The following is a 16598-nucleotide window of genomic DNA, read 5'->3' as shown; positions in this document are numbered from 1 at the left end:
GTGGCGGGAGCTGGTGCACTGTCGTTTCTTCTGCGTCACAGTCTCATATGCCACAAAATAATCTGCTTCTGACCTAGAGCGTTTCCAGCAAGAAAATTGTTAATTTAATTTGTTGTCTGATTGTGAGTTTCGTATTCAAGAATTATGGTGGGATACAATTTCCTGGGCTATTTAAGGGGGTCTGGAAGAAAACAGAACAGAAGTAAGCAGGTGGAAATGACAAATTCCAGCCTACTACGTTTTTGTTTAATGAGTTATTGCGAGCAATCTGCAGCCAGCAAATAAATCATAAAGATCTAATAATTATTTGCTGGTCTTTCTATATTTCTGCCTCTACAATCACTGGCTGTCTGACGCAGCACTAAATCTTTCTCAAAGCATGTCTGCTGTATCCATTTCATTACATCTGCACCATAGCTGTCTGTTCCTTTTATCTTTTACAAAGGAAGCTGAACTCTGTTTTTCTCATTGGTTCGGAAACCACTAGATCCTGTTGTCCGAACACTTCTGAGTCTGAAGGAACATTCTAACAGTACAGTTGTGTAATCATGTGATGTCCACCGATAGATTGGTATTTTGCGGATGGACATAATGCTGCTGTGACAATCGCACCTAATCTTTCCAGTGTGACTGACCACTGATGTGGCAGAATGCGCCGCAATAAACAACGCACTAGCCAAAACTGTGCAAGCTGCCGGTGGCTTAGAACAAGCGGATGATTTCCTGGATAGCAGATGTGGTCGTAGAAGGACATCCACGGATCTGACTGACCGAAACAACTATTCTATTAGACTAGTCAACCTCGTAAAGAGTTTCTTTGCTCCGTGTCCTGATGTGTGAGCCCTGCCTACTGCTTCGGTAGGAACCGCGTTTTGACTAGGGCTGCCTGCCTGTGACTTGGTCTGTGAGTGAGCTTCTGTTCGTATTGTCACGAAATGAAGCATGAAACAGTGACAAACAGCTGCTCTCAGGAGGTTACGGTCTGTGAATCAGTCTCGCAGGAGCATTGCTAGTACTCAGGGATGGCAGTAATATACTGCAATTATCTTTAATACAGTTCATGAACACAGAATACTTTCAACCTAAAAAAAGTAAAATATATTTAAAAAAGAGCCACATTCATGCTATCTACCACTTCTCATTATTCTTTTCATTTATGAGAATACACTGCCGGAAGAAATTAGCACACTTGAAAGATGGCGTTGATTTTGATCTGATGAAAGCATATGCCACATGGGGGAGGTCGGGGGGGGGGGGAGGGGAGGGGTGGTAGTAGATGTACTGATAATGGTTTCACCATTGTCCGCCAACAGATAGCACACTGATATAGCTACCAGAGGGCCATCTGTGACTACCCTGTTATAGGAAATGCTCAAAGTCAGACGCATCGGTGTGGTGCAGATGTGTTAAGCAAGTAGGTAACCACGTGCTTCCTACAGCCAGGTGAGCGAGTTTAAAAGGACAGATTGTGGCCTCCCGAGTGGCATGGTGGTCCTTTCGGAGAACTGCCGCACAAGTTGGATGTGCTGCTTCAGTTGTGCAATGATGTTGGTATCAGTGGCCACTTGAATATTCTCACACCCGTAGTCTACGTTCTGGACGCCCACACAGTACAGATGCCAGCCAGGATCGTCCTATTGCAAGGGCAATAGTGGCAGATCGTACACTACCAGCACAGACAAGAGGGCATGTGTGCCCAGATGTGTCGACACGAACAGCTGCGAATCAGTTATTAGCAGTGAGACTACAGGCATGCACACACATGGCCCATTTTCCACTCACGCCACAGTATTAACGTGCACGACTCGACTGGTACTGTCAGGGGACCACTCATCATCATCATCATCATCATCATCATTTAAGACTGATTATGCCTTTCAGCGTTCAGTCTGGAGCATAGCCCCCCTTATACAGTTCCTCCATGATCCCCTATTCAGTGCTAACATTGGTGCCTCTTCTGATGTTAAACCTATTACTTCAAAATCATTCTTAACCGAATCCTGGTACCTTCTCCTCGGTCTGCCCCGACTCCTCCTACCCTCTACTGCTGAATCCATGAGTCTCTTGGGTAACCTTGCTTCTCCCATGCGTGCAACATGACCCCCACCATCTAAGCCTGTTCGCCATGACTGCTACATCTATAGAGTTCATTCCCAGTTTTTCTTTGATTTCCTCATTGTGGACACCCTCCTGCCATTGTTCCCATCTACTAGTACCTGCAATCATCCTAGCTACTTTCATATCCGTAACCTCAACCTTGTTGATAAGGTAACCTGAATCCACCCAGCTTTCGCTCCCATACAACAAAGTTGGTCGAAAGATTGAACGGTGCACAGATAACTTAGTCTTGGTACTGACTTCCTTCTTGCAGAAGAGAGTAGATCGTAGCCGAGCGCTCACTGCATTAGCTTTGCTACACCTCGCTTCCAGTTCTTTCACTATGTTGCCATCCTGTGAGAATATGCATCCTAAGTACTTGAAACCGTCCACCTGTTCTAATTTTGTTCCTCCTATTTGGCACTCAATCCGTTTATATTTCTTTCCCACTGACATTACTTTCGTTTTGGAGATGCTAATCTTCATACCATAGTCCTTACATTTCTGATCTAGCTCTGAAATATTACTTTGCAAACTTTCAATCGAATCTGCCATCACAACTAAGTCATCCGCATATGCAAGACTGCTTATTTTGTGTTCACATATCTTAATCTCACCCAGCCAGTCTATTGTTTTCAACATATGATCCATAAATAATATGAACAACAGTGGAGACAGGTTGCAGCCTCGTCTTAGCCCTGAAACTACTCTGAACCATGAACTCAGTTTACAGTCAACTCTAACTGCTGCCTGACTATCCATGTAAAGACCTTCAATTGCTTGCAAAAGTTTGCCTCCTATTCCATAATCTTGTAGAATAGACAATAACTTCCTCCTAGGAACCCGGTCATATGCCTTTTCTAGATCTATAAAGCATAGATACAATTCCCTGTTCCACTCATAACACTTCTCCATTATTTGCCGTAAGCTAAAGATCTGGTCCTGACAACCACTAAGAGGCCTAAACCCACACGGATTTTCATCCAATTGGTCCTCAACTAGTACTCGCACTTTCCTTTCAACAATACCTGAGAAGATTTTACCCACAATGCTGATTAAAGAGATACCTCTGTAGTTGTTACAATCTTTTCTGTTTCCATGTTTAAAGATTGGTGTGATTACTGCTTTTGTACAGTCTGATGGAACCTGTCCCGACTCCCAGGCCATTTCAATTATCCTGTGTAGCCATTTAAGACCTGACATTCCACTGTATTTGATGAGTTCCGACTTAATTTCATCCACCCCAGCCGCTTTATTGCACTGCAATCTATTGACCATTTTTTCCACTTCCTCAAATGTGATCCTATTTCCATCATCATTCCTATCCCATTCTACCTCGAATTCTGAAACATTACTGATCGCATTTCCACCTACATTGAGCAACTCTTCAAAATACTCCCTCTATCTGCCCAAGGCATCCACAGGATTCGCCAGCAGTTTTCCTGACCACTTGATAGAAAAATGTAATGTAGTCTTCAGTGATGAACTCAGATTCCGCCTGCACGCAAGTGATGGTTGTTTGCACATACAACGTAGACCTGGTGAGCGCTGTCTCGTAGAGCGCATTCGTCCAAGACATACTGGCCCAGCTCCAGGTCTTATAGTCTGGAGTGCGATAAGCTGCAACTCTCGTTCACCTTTGATGTTTTTGGAGGGGACACTAATTAGCGAACGGTACGTGCAGAATGTTGTTGGGCCCGTTCTTTTGCCTTTCTTGTAACACGACGGTTCCAACAAATGGCTCTGAGCACTATGGGACTCAATATCTTAGGTCATAAGTCCCCTAGAACTTAGAACTACTTAAACCTAACTAACCTAAGGACATCACACACACCCATGCCCGAGGCAGGATTCGAACCTGCGACCGTAGCAGTCCCCCGGTTCCGGACTGCAGCGCCAGAACCGCTAGACCACCGCGGCCGACGGTTCCAACAGGATAATGGCCGTCCACACACTGCCCGTGAAACTCAACGTGCTCCCCAAGATGTGCAGCAACTTACCTGGCCAGCACGACCTCCAAACTTGTCTCCAGTCCAGCACGTGTGGGATGTGATGGGACAAGAAGTGACTCGTACGACTCGTCAGCCAACAACTCTTACAAAACTACGTGAAAAGGTCGAGCAGGCGTAGCGTAACGCATCCCAGAACAGTATGCTCATTTGCACTATCGATTGGATGCCAAAGTCAGAGCCAGCTTTGTCGCCAGCGGAGGCTACACCACTTATTAGTATCGGTGTTTCAGCATAGGTCGACACACGGTACCTCAGAACCACTTGTGCTGTTGATCTGTAATCATTTCATGTGCTCGATACACACGTTCCATCAATAAATCTTGAGTCAATTTTAAACGTCTAAAACGGAGTAATATTTCTTTCCAGCAGTGTGTAAATTGAGAAAGAAAGAGTTTAAAAAATTATTTATGTAAATAAAAGAATTTGTTTGTATTTTCGAAATGTAATCGCAATGTCTTATTACCATAGGCGCGCCGGCCGCGGTGGCAGAGCGGTTCTAGACACTTCAGTCCGGATCCGCGCGACTGCTACGGTCGCAGGCTCGAATCCTGCCTCGGGCATGGATGTGTGTGATGTCCTTAGGTTAGTTAGGTTTAAGTAGTTCTAAGTTCTAGGTGACTGATGACCTCAGATGTTGAGTCCCATAGTGCTCAGAGCCATTAGAACCATTTGAACCATAGCTGCTTGTTGTAATTATTTAAATGTTTTTAATATTGGAGAACATAACCTTTTTGCCACAGACAACAAATATGGAAGTCTAATATAGGTGAAAGGGTATTTCTTCGTGTGTATAGAGAGTAAAGTTGATGACTTGTTGCACGCGTGTAGCGTATGTGTCGGTGTGATTGTGGACGTCTGAACGTGACTGGGCGCTGCTGGCTCCCTCATTTCAGTTTCCGACAGTGGGGCTTCTTCCCAGTGCCCTTCCAAGCTCACCGTTGGCGATGGCGGCGGAAGACGCTGGCGTTGTGCGCCGGTGGGAGACTCGGAATGTCCAGTCGTTACGCTCCATCTCCCCATCGTTGTCTGGGAACGATACATAACTTCTGTACTAATTTGTTTTGCTTGTCTGGGAACGAAGCATGAAACATTATTCATATGCACACTAAAATGACAAACCTCTTGGTGTTCCAGGTTTGTCAGCTGCCTGCAACAAGTAATGAGCCCACTCGCGATGACGCAGTTCATTTGCAGCGTAATTGTCATCTGCGTGGTTCTCTTTCAAGCGACATATGTAAGACAATTGTGTTACAGTACTCTGCCTGCCAAGAGAGCGAAGTACCCAGAAGACATGGTCGGTTGTCATCATAAGTTCGTATGAGTACACAAGATCGACGGGTGTGTAAATGATTAGCTTAGCTTCCGCTGCTTTGCTCTCGTAGACTGTATGGCCTGCAGGGATTTTTTGTTTTGTTTTCATTTAATCGAATTTTTGTGTTGTACATAAACTGCAACACCTTCTAAGCTTTTCACACTAGTTAAGGCTATATAAACGTGGTCTTTTATGAATCTTGTTCTGACCAAAAAGCGATTCTGGTAGCTGGAGTCAAAAGTTTTTGTTAAACATGCCTTTTGCCGTCTTGTGGAGATGTTTCCATAGCAACTTTTATCATTTTTTTTATATGTAACCCAAAAGTAAAATACAAAAGTTCCATAAAATTAGCTTTAAAACTTTTCCAATGTGATGAAACATATTCTTAAAAATTTTCAACACCCATTGCGCCAGCCGGAGTGGCCGAGCGGTTCTAGGCGCTACAGTCTGGAACCGCGCGACCGCTATGGTCGCAGGTTCGAATCCTGCCTCGAGCATGGATGTGGGTGCTGTCCTTAGGTTAGTTAGGTTTAAGTAGTTCTAAGTTCTAGGGGACTGATGACCTCAGCAGTTAAGTCCCATAGTACTCAGAGCCATTTTGAACCAACACCCATTGCACTCCCTTGGCGGTTGAATTTCCGGAAACAGTGAAACACATTTTTTTAAAATTTGTAACTGTGAAGTCGAATACCATTCGTCATAGATGTAGCCTTAAAATTTTTTTAGTAGTTCTTTACTAATTATTTATTCTGAAAAAACTTTCACCCACTATTTTAGCCCCCTAGTGGTTGAATTTCCGAAAATGATAAAACACCTATTTTTTTAGTATCTGACTGAGAAACCAAATACCAGTTTTTCTAGTTAAAGCTTCAAAACTCCCTTAATAGCGACATACATTCAAAAAGCCCTTCATTCCCTGTTTTACCCTCTTAGGAGGGCAACTTCGGACAGTACCTCTTTAAACGATGCCTAGAGTATAAGATCCACACCCTGTCCTAACAAGTTTATATCCTCAGCGTTTTCTGTTGGGTGATGGGTCAGTGAGTCAGTCTGACTTTATTTCACCCCCTTAGGGATTGAATTTCCGAAAACAAAGAAACACGTATTTTTTCATCTCCAACCGAGAATTCAGGCACCAGTTTTCAAAGATTTAGCTTTAAAAATTGTTTCGCAATGAAATATTTTCTCAAAACCTTTCACCCCTTCTTTCACAGCCTTAGACGTTGAGTTTCCTAAAGAGTGACATGTGTTTGTTTTATTTCTAACAGAGAGGCCAAATACGAATTTTGATAGATGTAGCTTCAGAAATGCTTGCACAATGAAATATTTCCATAAAACTTTCATCCCCGGTTTCACCTCCGTAGGGACTGGATTTCCAAAAACAGTGAAATATGATTTTTTGTTTATAACTGATAATCCAAATATAAATTTTCATAGATTTAGCTTTAAAAATGCTTTCATAATAAAATATTTTCATAAAAATCCTCATCCCCTATTTCACCGCTTTAGGGGTTCAATTTTCAAAAATACTGAATCACGTATTTTTTTTATTTATTACCGGAAAGTCATATATGCAGCTTTAAAAATATTTTAGTAGCTCTTTACTGATCATATAGTTTCAGAAAAAGCTTTCACCCACCATTCATCCCCATAAGGTTAAATTTGCAAAAATGCTGAAATACATATTTCTTTATTCCTGGCCGAGAAACCAAATACCAATTTTCATAGGTCTAGCTTCAAAATTGTTTTAATGGCGACGTCTTCGACAAAACGCTTTGTCCTCTAGTTCACCAACCCTAGAGTTGAAACTTCGAAAAGTTCCTTCCTGAACGACCCAAGCAGTATAAGGTCCACAACTTCTCCAAATTTCAAGTTGTTATCCTTAGTGTTTTGGACTGGATGATAATTAGTCAGTCAGTCAGTCAGACAGAAAATTCGATTTATATACAAAGACTGAGGCTGCAGTTCTCTGGGACAACTGGAATGACCACGAGAGCGCCCAAGAGTCGTTCGTATTTAGTGTTGTTACCAAGTCAGGAAAGGATATAAGGGATGTGAACAGTGTCAGATGATGAGTGATTGCTGTGAAGGACACAGATATGCTGCACACCAGTCTGAGACTGCGTAGCCCCACCTGGCAGATTTCGAAGTGCGCCTCATTGCAAGTCTCCATTCCGTCGGCTGATCGATTCGTGCAGAGCTATAAAGCGGACATACTCGTACTGTGTCTGATTTTCAGATTCAAATGTGATTATCATGATATTTTTTTAACCTCTGAGTATTTATTGGGACTACATACTAATTATTACAAGGCATTTTGTAAAATGCAGAGAAAGTAATGGAAAAAGTTTTAGGTGGCCAGAGTTGCCATGGATTTGGGCAGACATTGACCGACTTCCACTACGTCTTCCAATTGTGGTCAATATTTCAAAATTAAATGAAACTTTTACCAACCAGAAAAAAAGATTGATCTAAAGTTTTCTTAAATGCTTTATTACGCCTCATGAAAGAACAAAGATATTATGGTACATTTATCATACAGTGAGTTCCACAATCAAAATTATAAATGTAATGAAAGTTACTACGATGGAGTACCACACTCACAGCTGCAAATTTAGTTGAGCATAATACCTGCATTTTTATCCATCTTTAACCTAAATCCTTGTTTCAAAACGATCGGTGCAGCTAGAACTAAGGTGTCCTTTTCTTCATTTATCGAGTCATTATCTGGCACTTGGGACAAAACAAACTGCATTCATTATTTTCGGACTTATTTGAAATTATATGTCACATCTGAATCACTGCCTGAACCACAACAGCTTGAGATGTGAGCAATCTATGATTGACGTTTACTTTCCTTAAGAGTTACAAATGAGCCTTCGTCTGTATATAGATGGTTATGTTTGTGTTCCTTAGGTGCACGCTATCATTGGCATCAACACTATTTAATAAAGTATAAAATTCATGTTTACAGTCAGCCGCTTTTATTTTAAACTCAAATATCGACCGGTTTCTATCCTGGACCATCTTCACGGATAGAGGTTAAAATGGTTTAAGTGACAACATTACATTTGTTATTACTTACATAGAGCTCGCCATGAATATGTGCATACGACACAGGACGTTTAGAAGCAAACATACTGATAACAAGGAGCGTCCATAGAGCTCTGGCTCTGTGTACACGTGTTGTTAGAATGTTTGCTTTTGAACGTCCTCTGCCGTATATTCATAATCATGACCTGCTCTATACATTATTTAATTAATGACGAATGTAATGTTGTGGCTTAAACTATTTTAACTGTATCAACGAAGCTGGCCCATGACTGAAACCGGTTGATATTTGGGTTTAAAATAAAAGCGACTGTTGGTCAAACATGCATTTTATACAATACTTGACGGCTGTTGATAGTCACTTTCTAAAACTATTTAATAAACTGTGTATATGTAATTTTGGGGGTAAGAATGACCAACACTCCAAGTAAACCCGAAACACAGAAATTTTGCACATGACAACAGAAGTTGTATTATGCTGTCAGATACACACATACATGAACAAAAAGCAATCACTGCTCCGTTTTGAGAATTAATCGAGTAACATACATGATATAGCTGAAAACACCGATAATTTTGCAGTTAAATAGGCCTAATGTCGGTGGATTTTGCACAACCAGATTGTAACACAGTTTTTCGTATACAGTTACAAGTCTCAATAGGTTCGTCAACTGTAGCGTAAGAAAATTGGCACTGCATGGCATCATCTAGCGTATATTGTTAGAAGTTTGACCCTAAACAATATGTACTAAACATCCTACTGGGAGCCATCAGAGAGCTGTATGAGATTTGGTGTATAAGTGATCAAATAGCAATGGCAGTCAATGTACACCTGGTTTACCATATCCACAGTATGTGGATTAGTCAGCAGTGACAGTGTCCCGATGTTGAACTATATGGAAACGTGAGGGCAGATATAGTAGACGTGATGGTTCTGGTCGATAACATCTGACTAACTCAAGGGAAGATCACAGTATTGCTCTCCAAGCCCATAGTGACCCTTTCACATGTGCATGTGCCATCCGAAAGCAATTAACGGGCTTACGGCAACATTCTGTGTATCGCGCACCGATGGTTGGACCAACTCAAGGGAAGATCACAGTATTGCTCTCCAAGCCCATCGTGACCCTTTCACATGTGCATGTGCCATCCGAAAGCAATTAACGGGCTTACGGCAACATTCTGTGTATCCCGCACCGATGGTTGGAGACAAGCAAAGTCGGACACGAGAATTACGGTTCCTTGTGCAGGATGTCAGTAACATAATAACCGACTCGCATCCAGCCATTTAATTAATTCACCTAGCTGGGCAATGGATCTACCTTCTTCAGTGCATACGCACACACTTCCCTTGAGAATCTCAGAGTAGCCAACATGGAGAAAATGGACAGGGGCTGCAGATAGGTGGCGCTCGATGGGAGTGTGAATTGGCCCTGAGGCGAGCCAAGATAGTTCGCGTAGTTATGACAACGCTGTGTCCAGCATGATGAAGTGGTTAACGCACCTGCCTACTAAACAGGAAATCTCGGGTTCGAATCCTGCTCCGGTACACGTTTTCATTCGTTGCCATTGATTGTGCGTAATGTTTCAATGCAAGTGACTGCAGTGATCCCCTCCCTTTCCTTTTCTGCCCTCTACACCTTACATTTAGTTATGTATAGACTCGGCTGCGCTTGGCTTGGTGCCGTTAGCTGGAATCATGGCCTGCTGATGAATGGAGTCGGATTGTTTCTAGCGTTTAATCCTCGTTCCGCACTACACTGGATAACCATCGTCGGCAAGTATGGCAGCGACCAGGACAGAGGTCCCACTCTTTTAGTTTATTGGAGAGGCACAACGATGTTGCTCCTGGCTTCACGGTACAGGGAGCCATCGGGTGTAACTTGGGGTCACACGTGTTTCTGAGGGATGCCAGAAGGGCACGTCACGGACATCCTGCGGACTCATGTGTTTCCTCTCAAGCAACAGTGTCATTTTTCAGTAGGACAACGCTCGTCCACGCAAGGCACGCGTTTCAATGAACTGTCTGGGTGAAGTTAAGCTACTCCTGTGGACAGCAACATCCCCATATGTGACTTCTTCGGAACGTGTGTGGGACCAGCTCGAATGGCAACTTACTCCTTCTACCAGTAACCAGGATATCAAGGCCCAGTTGCAACATCTGTAGGCCGGATTCTAAACCATATGTGACGGAGTGGGTGCAATGTCATACTGTTAAGTAGGCTTTTACGACATAATTCTTTATAAATTTGACACGATTTTGAAATCACTGAAATCACATATCGTGTTAAACACTGATTTTTCATTTCGTTTCCGTTCCCCCTTCTGGGTGCTTCACTTTTTTTGTCAGACAGTGTTTTTTAAAAGAAATGTTACTTCGATGTTTGATCGTAACTGCTTGTTTCTACTTTGTTATTATTTATTTTTGCACTTATCAAAACAGCTTATGAAATGTGATGACTGTTTCGTAACCGTGACTAATCGGAATAATACAATATATCCTCCTTATCAAACAAATCACGTTACTGCATAAGGGGCAGTCAAATTAAAATGAGAAAGATGGAAGAATTATTTCAAAAATAATCACCATAACTGTTAATATATTTATCCACTGTGAGACAAGATGGTCAAAACCCTCATGGAAAATTGTTTGCTGTTGCCTACGGAACTATGACTGGACCCAGGCTTCCACTTATTCGTCCGAAGAAAATCGACGGCCACGAATGTCTTTCTTCAGGGCACCAATAATATGGAAATTGCAAGGTAGAAATTGGTACTGTATGGAGAATGCGTAAGGGCTTCTGCAGCAAAGTTGAAAGAACATTAGCGACATTTGGACGAGTCCACATGTTACATACTATTTTGAGCGTTGAAACGCAGTGTAGTGCTGTGTTTAACCAATTTTTCAGTTTCCTATGATACACATATATCGAAAGTCTTCTGTTAATTAAAGCTGGAAGATGTGCAGAAACTGCATTAATTATATGGGTGTGTGTGTATATTGAACCAGGGACCTAGAAACGACGGAGAGACTTCGTCCTCGCCGTAGCCTTCAGAGGTTCACAACCCCACAACAGGTTACACCAGTCCACTCACCCCACCGCCGCCCCACACGGAACCCAGGGTTATTGTGCAGTTCGGCCCCCAGTGGACCCCCTCGGGAACATCTCATACCAGACAAGTGTAACCCCAAATGTTTGCATGGTAGAGTAATTATGGTGTACTCATACGTGGAGACAGTGTTTCTGCAGCAATCGCCGACATATTGTAACTGAGGGGGAATGAAGGGAACCAGCCCGCATTTGTCGAGGTAAATGGAAAACCGCCTTCAAAACCATATACAGGCTGGCCAGCATACCAGATCTCGACACTAATCTGCCGGTTAGATTCGTGCCGAGGACCGGCACGCCTTCTCGCTCGGGAAACAGCGCATTAGACCGCGCGGCTAGCCGGGTGGGCTAATTATATGGGTACTGTTAGTTTATAAAAGGCAGATACTTTCACTGAATCTTTTCAATGTATTCTCATTTTCAGAGCCAAGACTTCGCGACAGTTCTGAAGTGTGTGGCCTTCCTTCCAGTGCCGTGTGGACAGGTCTTCATTTACTGCTGGGCAGCTGACAACATGACTGAGCAGGTGGGTTCTGGGAACGGGGAATAACGAAAGAAGCTGCATATACATCCGTATTTGTTGTGCTGCTGTTGTAGGAGCTGGATATGAGCTAGACATTTTATACTAGGAACGCATAGGCATACCGTTGCATGGGTAAAATTACTGTGTTCTTCGTTGCAAGGTTGCACGCAAATAACAGTGATGAATCTCCCGTCGTTTGCCACTATTTCATTATCTCTCTCTCTCTCTCTCTCTCTCTCACACACAGAAACACACAAGCTGAAATTCAACATAAACATAGTCTGATTCGTATGAGAGTACGAAGTCCGTAGTGACGCTCGTCATGATGGTCACACTAGCACCATCTCCATTGGAGCAACACCAGTCCTCTGCTGGAGTGTCATCTCTGATGGCTGCTTGTGCGATGTGGCTGCTGGAGCGACATCGCGTTGAGATGCGGCGCCATGTAGCTGTGCAGTAGTGAAGTGCGGAGTGAAGTACCATCGTCGGTGGCGATCCAGACTACTTGTTGTAAGACAGGAATTTTCGTGGGATCACTTATTGTTTATTACACTTATTATCTATTACGCTTTTGAAACCAACTTTTCAGTACAATATCCGAGCAGGACGGTATACATCACTGTGAAATAACGCAATGATAGAGTGACGCTGCTCAGTATGCATATCAAATGCAAATAATACACCGACGACACGAGAAGCATTAAACCATAACGCAGCAGCTCGATATTAATCAAACTTCGAAGCGATGTTCATCATATTATGGGAATTAAACGATTAAAATTTCATCCCATTTGGAACTGATGACGTGTATTAACCACTGGCACGAATACGTTGTATTAGTTGTGACTCGGAAGCAAATAACCTCTAAATTTCATCATGAGTAATTTCCTGCCGTACCTGGAACCAGTGGTGTGTCAGTAAATGTGCTGGTTGGAGACTGACACGAAGCAGACTTTCCCTGCGGATGACAAATTAGGGGATCTTTCAGGCCAATCAAAGCTCCGTACATTCCAGAAAGAGTTTGTGGTGTGAACTGCCGTCTTGCACTGCCCTGTTAGAATAGGCCATTTGGTACACTGGTCATAAGGTTGTGCCAAAGGGACGTACCATTATTATCACATGCAATAGAACATTCAACCTTCCTTCAATGATTACCAAATCAGTCCCATCCAATAGCTCTCCATACTCTGATTTAGCAGCTGGTGAGGTATTGGTCGCGAGAATACTGTTTCCTGTGACCATGCGCCAGGTTGTCAACATATAACGTTGGCCAGCTGCACCACCGACCAGCAACCGGCCTAAGCTGTGGCGCGGCACGTGTTTGACCTGCTATTCACCTGGACGACGTGGTATCCCAATACGGCCATCGACGTGACACATAACAAGAAACGTGATTCATCCGACCATACGAAACGTTTCCATTGGTACACGGAACCTTCTTGAAGATCCCCTGCTCACTGCATTTGTAACTGACGTTGACATTGAATCTACTTGGGAACAGTTCCGCCTGTTGTTCAACAATGTGCGCTGAACGGTGTTCTCCAAAACCCTCGTGTCTGCACCATTGTTGTACTCCATCGTCAGATGTAGCACAGATCGCCTGCTGTACGGAATGGGAGAGCCTCCGACCTGTATGTTCTGTGATGAGCCGTGAAAGTCCCATTACCCTGTCGCCTACTCGCTCTTCCACCACCCTTCAGTGGCATTCCATGCATTCTCATGACACTAGCGCTCCAAAAGCCGACCAGCTTCACTGATTGAGAGTTGCACGCTCCCAGGCGCCGAACCATAACAATCGTCCCTTTTATCAACTTCGCTTATATCAGTTAATTTCGCCAATTTTGGCCGTATCCTCGCTAGATGATTCACCGTTCGCCTGTGCTCCGCTTACAATCTTTCTTTACGACGCCACGTGTCTGCAACGCCACTAGACGTAATCCAGTCTCATGACGGGCTGCGATCGAAATGTTTTTACTAGCAGTGTGAGTAGGCTAAACTGTGAACAATTTGGGGATAAAATCTTATATGCTTGTAATATTAGAGATATTAGAACTCGAAGAAAAGAATTCAAGGAATAATTCTACTCTCGCTTTGTCAACGTGTGAAACAGGACTTCGGAGTATGTAGTAGGTGGAGATGTAGACTGCAACAAAGTTACGCATCAGTGAATATATGTAGTGTCATCATTAAAAATTCGTGACAGAAAGTTTCGTTACAAGATGCTGTATTGTTGACAGGCTAAAGCAGTATCTAACGCGGCGTACCACTGTTCGTGGGTGGACGCGGGCTCCCGCTTCAAACGCACCCTGCTGCTGGTCATCGGCCGCGCTCAGAGGCGACTGGTGCTCACTGCCGGCCACCTCTACACCATCGACAGGGCTGCCTTTCTTTCGGTTGGTGTGAGAGTTATTTCTCATTTATGTTACGTATAGCTTGACAAACCATCCGTGTATTGGACTTGCCCTTCATTATGGTGAGTACGCGCACTTTTTTTTACCAAGGAAGACTTGTTTTTGAGAAAAAGATGTCAACTACGCTCTTGTTTGGCGATTCTTTGATATGATCCCGTACAATGATTTTCCAATCATGGCATCATTCTATACAAAATTCTCGCCTGTGTCTCCTGAAACGTTAAGGGAAGTTGTAGAGCATCAGCAAATGAATTATTTGTTCTTATTTATGAACGTTCCAAAGTTAGCAGTCAAATATAAATACTGTATGCTGAATGCAGCATTATCACTACTGAATTACACGTTAAATCTCACACAAATCTAGCCAAGTAGCCATCAAATGTCAATAACGCTATTTGTTAATAACCTATAGTGCCGTTATGGTTTCGTACCGACGGGCTGATCCTCAGACCATTGTTTAATTTTAAATTAAAATCAGCTTATACTGTTCATGCGATATGTGCTGATTTTCGTTACGGCGGAAGTTCATTGGAATGGTGGTACGGGGAAAAAAAGTAGGAAAGATGACTACTTTACTACCACTGGATCTAACAAGACACTGAAGCTACATAAACAACTTTCTAAGATAAGAAATGAGTTGTGTTCCATAAATCGAAAGCCCGGCGTCATTTTATAACACTACTGGCTAGTACTGAAAAAGATTATCTTACTGCGAAATTATAACGAATTTTCGACACTATTTTAACTTTGGAAATGTAGACAGTGTAGAGTACCACACATATACCAAAATATTTCAGGCACACGGATGTTTATACACAAAATGGCCACTCACGAAGACAAAGCAGTGTGAAAGAAGGTTACGACAGATACTACGCAATGCATTAATATTTCATTATTATTATAAGTAATACACACTGTATGAGAAATAATTATAAATAAATCATATAAATAAAGAAAAACTTTTCATTATAAAAATATAACGCAAATATATTTTTTGTGGCATACTTATCAAGGTAAAGGAAGACAAAATTTATTATTAAGAGGCAGCCATGCAGGGATAAATGTTATGGCAGTACTTACTACGGCAACGTTATGGTACCCATTGTGTTTGATATAATAGACAATGATGATATACAATTGTAAATGTTATGACAAGAAATTAAATTAACAGTGTAGCAGTTTTTTGAAAGTGTAAATCAATATAACTCTCGTATGAACTTATTACAAATGGATTACAGTGTTACACATTTGGTGCAGGTTATAGTTTGGGCTAAGGCGATAGTTAACTGTCGGTCTCATTGACCTGTCATGCTTACATAGCTTCCTTCGCGCACGAAGCTAACGTAATTGTACGTTCAAGACGTGATTCCTCTCTTATTTTTGTCATCTTTAAAAATAAAATTGCCGTGAGCGATTTTATGCTTTTAATTGTCACTGAAATTCTGCAAAGGACTTTTTCCTGACCTCTCAAATATCATTATCTGGAACGAACTTTTCCACTTTTCAAATGTAAACTCCGTCATTAATAACAACGACCATACTGCGCTTTTCCGCCTTTGTCACGAAACTTTATTCATTTCGATGTTAATATTAAGATCTTTAACAGTTTTGCTGCTATAAGGACACATTTGCCTTTCCCGTTGGCCACTATGAAGCGCCTTGTTTCTTACAATGACTATCTCAGCCTGTTTAATCTAGGTACTTTTGAATACTCACAAGTACTTTTTGCTTCGGCTATGATGTTCGTAACTGAATGCTGACTTACATATGCAGCTACACTAAACTATAGACCAGTGGTTCTCATCATATGGGTAACTGCCCTGTAGGGGTAAAATAAAATTTTTTGGCGTAAAAACAAAACGGTTCGACTGTGTTTAGCTCAGGAAATTAAATTATTTTCGAACGATCACTACTGTTGTTACAGTTTCCCAATATTGATTACATAAGCTACCAACAAATTTTTTTTTAAATACGAACATTAATGCGTCACACTGTGTTGTCAAGGTTACAGCTTGTGAGAGGAAAATATGATAAATATCTTATTCACATAGTCCACCCACCACACACATACTTCGTATGACA

General features: G+C 42.3%; 1 protein-coding gene across 1 annotated transcript in view; it reads left to right on the top strand.

Moving 5' to 3' along the window:
• Positions 1–14537, top strand: part of LOC126101347 (odorant receptor 42a-like) — a 40782-nt gene extending 26245 nt beyond the window's left edge. The window contains exons 2-4 of the mRNA XM_049912017.1: positions 5244–5343; positions 12007–12108; positions 14343–14537. Of these exons, the coding sequence (XP_049767974.1) occupies positions 5244–5343; positions 12007–12108; positions 14343–14537 (397 nt within the window). The remainder of the gene's footprint in view (positions 1–5243; positions 5344–12006; positions 12109–14342) is intronic.
• Positions 14538–16598: the final 2061 nt, after the last annotated feature.

Source organism: Schistocerca cancellata, chromosome 9 (genome assembly GCF_023864275.1).
Source record: "Schistocerca cancellata isolate TAMUIC-IGC-003103 chromosome 9, iqSchCanc2.1, whole genome shotgun sequence".
NCBI classification, from domain to species: Eukaryota; Metazoa; Arthropoda; class Insecta; order Orthoptera; family Acrididae; genus Schistocerca; species Schistocerca cancellata.
Note: the sequence above shows the minus strand (reverse complement) of the source record. Positions and strands in the feature narration are given on the sequence as shown.